This window comes from Solanum pennellii, chromosome 8 (genome assembly GCF_001406875.1).
Source record: "Solanum pennellii chromosome 8, SPENNV200".
Lineage (NCBI taxonomy): Eukaryota > Viridiplantae > Streptophyta > Magnoliopsida > Solanales > Solanaceae > Solanum > Solanum pennellii.
The window spans coordinates 42790630-42794416 of record NC_028644.1 but is presented as its reverse complement, the minus strand read 5'-3'; the positions used below and the strand labels follow the sequence as shown (position 1 = coordinate 42794416).

The following is a 3787-nucleotide window of genomic DNA, read 5'->3' as shown; positions in this document are numbered from 1 at the left end:
CTAGCAAGAAATACAAGGCCTTAACACTTTGTTGAGACCACCCAGACACTAAAGAAATAACAAAAAAGATACATATTTCACTCATTTGTGAAACACTATCCAAAAAAAATTATAAGAAAAAAGACATGGGAACAAAAGGAATCTTCTTTCACTTTTTCAGACACTTTCAGAAGAGCCAGGTTTCATTATTCAAGTTAGAAGCCAAAAATATCAATGACCAACCCAAACTTCATTCCATGTAAAAACTTATATTTGCAGGTTGCAAAAATATAGATACAAGGACGGACAATGTTCAACATGATACTATACTTTCTGTTAATACAAAACCGGACATTATGAGAGAAGCTAACTCGAAAGTTTAATGTGCATGCGAAACTTGATTACGATCTGCATTCCTGCTGCTGCTTAATCGTTCTTATCATAACCAGCCACAACATGTGAAAGACGAAGAAGGAAGTCGACCTGTCTGGCGTATGTATTGAACTTGCTCTGTAGTTTTTCCCGCTTGCTGATTTCTTCTAGCTTCAGCTGCAGCACGCTTTTCTTCTGATTTTTGTCTTGCCATTGCAATCTTCTTCACCATCTTTGCTTGAGCTTGTGCTCTCATTTGTTCAACTTGTGCCTGAACAATACATATCATGAGTGCAAAATAACATTAAAATTTTTCCAGTAAATTAAGCTCTGGAGTATCAACTCATGATAAAAGTTTAATATGATGCTAAATGGCCTCAAGTATGAGTACGTACACGGGTTGGTTAATTTCTAAGAGGTGTCTCAGTAGAAGAATTTTGATATACAAACATACATAATCAACTTCAGATCAATCAAATATGTCCCCAACATTCTCAAAGAGTGCGGCTTTTAAATCACGGTAGAACATACTTTACTATATCGACAATCAGATGTACCTCTATTTTCCTCAATTCTCCCTCTAGCTTTGCTTTATGCTGGCTTTCCCAAGCTTGGATTTTTATCTCTTCACGCTTATATCTGGAAGATCAATGGTCTTTCTGTTAATTCATAATTAAACGGTAGAACATAGATTTTAAAATGTGTTTGAAAGTTTAATATTAGAACAACCTTGCAGTGTCTTTTGACTTTTCCACTTCCTCCCAAGCAGCTGCCCTTTTAGCATATTCCATTCGTTCAGCATCAGCCTTGCTCTTATCCTTGACATCTTTGCTGGCCCAAGCAGCTATATTCATTTTACCAAGTTGGACACCAAGGGCTACAATCTCTTTTCTTGTCTTCATCTTTAATTCTTCCTCCGACAATTCCCTTTTATTGTTTTCTGTTGAAGTTTGAGAAGCATTGTCAATGTAATTGTCTGTAGGCGTTGGAGCTGGTTGTCCTCTACGAGGTGTAGATGGTATTGAAGAAGTGGGACTGCGGAGTGGAGTTGTTGCACCAACAGGTGTAGCCGTTGTTGAAGGCTCTTGACTTGGAATAGGCGTCATTTCTGTTCCCATGTCTCTCATGGAGACTGATCTTATTGCAGGTCCAACTGCATTGATATTCAATCATCAAATCAATGTTGTATATAAGAGGGAAATCATCAAAAACTATTTAATCTGTAATGTATGTAGTGTGTACAATTACAGTTGTATAACAAACAACACCATTTTCAGTACTTTAGCAAAGACTTTGTTATGCTTCCCGGCAGAAGCATAGTAACTTGTATATCAAAAATAGACTAGTGATTGCATTGCATTGGTTAAAGCAGGCCAAACCATCAAGAGTGTGGATGAAACAATAAATACATGCATGCATCATTATTTAAGAAAGTAGAATTTTCCTGAAGTATGAATTCTACTTGACAAAGGTGCCTAACACTAAAATGAGTGGCTTAAGATTGTAGTGGAGCTGAGGTGTGCAATCAGTATTTTTATTGAAGCAGACAATAATTCATCGATCCCCAGATGAAAGTGTAAAAAGAATCCATTAAGTTAAGGCAGTTAATTAAAATCCATGATGTACCTGTTATATCTTCAGTCAAACAAGAGGAGTCCACCTCAGTCAAATCCTTAGTTTCAGGGGCAAAATCTACCTTTTTAACCATGCTGGTGGTAGCGCCCCGGTTGTGTAATTGGATCTTGTTGGAATGATAATTAGGTTGTCTATTGATTATCCACTTCTCGGCATCATTCCACTTGGAAGACATAGGGCGTGAAAATGACCTTGAATGCTGCTGCATTGATGATCTCTCCCCTTTATGAAATTCAAAGCTGGATGTACTATCATAATCATCTTCACATCCTTTAACTGGATGGACTGAGCTACAATTTCCGCCATTTTCTCTACCTTCATAATTGCAATCTGCATATATAACAAGTAATAATTTGAACATCACTTTATTATGGCAGCAGAAGTTTAATTTGAATCAAGAGAACATACATTGTTCCTGAGTTTGGGCAGCCAACAAACTGGTGTTGACAAACTCAGAATCCTGATGAAGCCTCCTAACAGGTGAAGTTGTTGACGAATTAGTATTTGATCCTTGTTTCGTCTTCTTCTGCTGCTGCTGATGCCCTATAACCTTCATCCTCAGCTTACTTGGAGATATTATACCAGTCTGAAAAAACAAAGCAATTGAAAAGACAATAGTGTAAATTGTATTCGAAACCAGCAGGAGAAGAAAAAAATTTGCAAAATTTGTACCTGCACTTTGTGAATCCTTTCGTACTCCATTAGATCCTCTTTTCTTCTAAACCACCCACCCACTGTATCTGTATGTGAATGAAAAGGAGAGAGAAAGAAAAAGTAATTCTTCCTTCTTCTCTGCTCTGAATGTGAAATTACTGACTGCACAGTCTTTTTTTTTTTTGTTTTGTTTTGAAAATACTGATGGGAGTTGCAAAATTAATAATATTTGGGGGTCGCCGATTCTTTGACCTTTGACTTGACCATCATGCTTTTCATCTTCCTGTTCTGATTTGATTTGAAACAAGGTATTTCGAATAATTATTTTATTATATATGTGAGATAATTTATTATATTATTAATATACAAATAATTTTAAATTTCTTTAAAATGTGATTTTTAGATTTGAACATTAATGATCAAGTCAGTTTGTTCATGTGAAATTAAACATTATGCAATAAAATTTATTCCAACAAAAAAATAGTATATATTAGTAGTGTTTGATAAAGCATGATATTTTAAATATTAACATTTCATCGAAAAATTAAAGTATAAAATATGCAAATAAAAGTTATTGTTACGAGAATTTTGTTCATTAGCCTACGGACGAGGCAAATATGTAATTTGTTTCATTATTTTTAAATTTAATTCATACACTAATCAGTTTTTTTTATTTACTTCTATAAAATTAAAAAATTATCTAATTAATCAATTATTGTTATAAAAGTAGAAATCTAATTATCATGGAAGAGGGGCAAATGCATCTCAAAATGTGTATTATACAACACTTTTTGGACTCTTTCTAAAGTATATCTTATTGCCAATGATGACAAAGAATTCGTCATGAAAGTAAAATAAGCACAGAGGTAGATTTTATTTTTGAACCAGAATTAATTACCCACTCCATAGGCAACTGTATCAAAATAAATGTTTTGTTAATAAATTTAAAAAAGGAAAAATCTTTTTGGCCAGAAAAGTTCGGTCATAATATGGCTAGAATTGTAAAAGGACATGTTCACACTATAAACTAGTTTATTTTCCGATATTTTTTTCCTTTAACTCAAATATTAAATATATACTTCACTTAGGTTTCTAATGTATTGAAAATGATTGATCACATTAATTATTTATGATTCCATAATTAAAC

The 3787-nt window shown here is 33.8% G+C and overlaps 1 protein-coding gene across 1 annotated transcript; it reads right to left on the bottom strand.

Annotated features, from left to right (window-relative positions):
* Window positions 1–210: 210 nt before the first annotated feature.
* LOC107027014 lies at window positions 211–2837 on the bottom strand. The gene is made up of 6 exons (XM_015228168.2): window positions 2659–2837; window positions 2395–2572; window positions 1978–2316; window positions 1081–1504; window positions 909–990; window positions 211–622 (listed from the first exon to the last, which is right to left on the bottom strand). Exons 1-6 carry the CDS (start codon window positions 2686–2688, stop codon window positions 419–421), a joined length of 1257 nt encoding a protein of 418 aa, XP_015083654.1. The 5' UTR covers window positions 2689–2837; the 3' UTR covers window positions 211–418.
* Window positions 2838–3787: the final 950 nt, after the last annotated feature.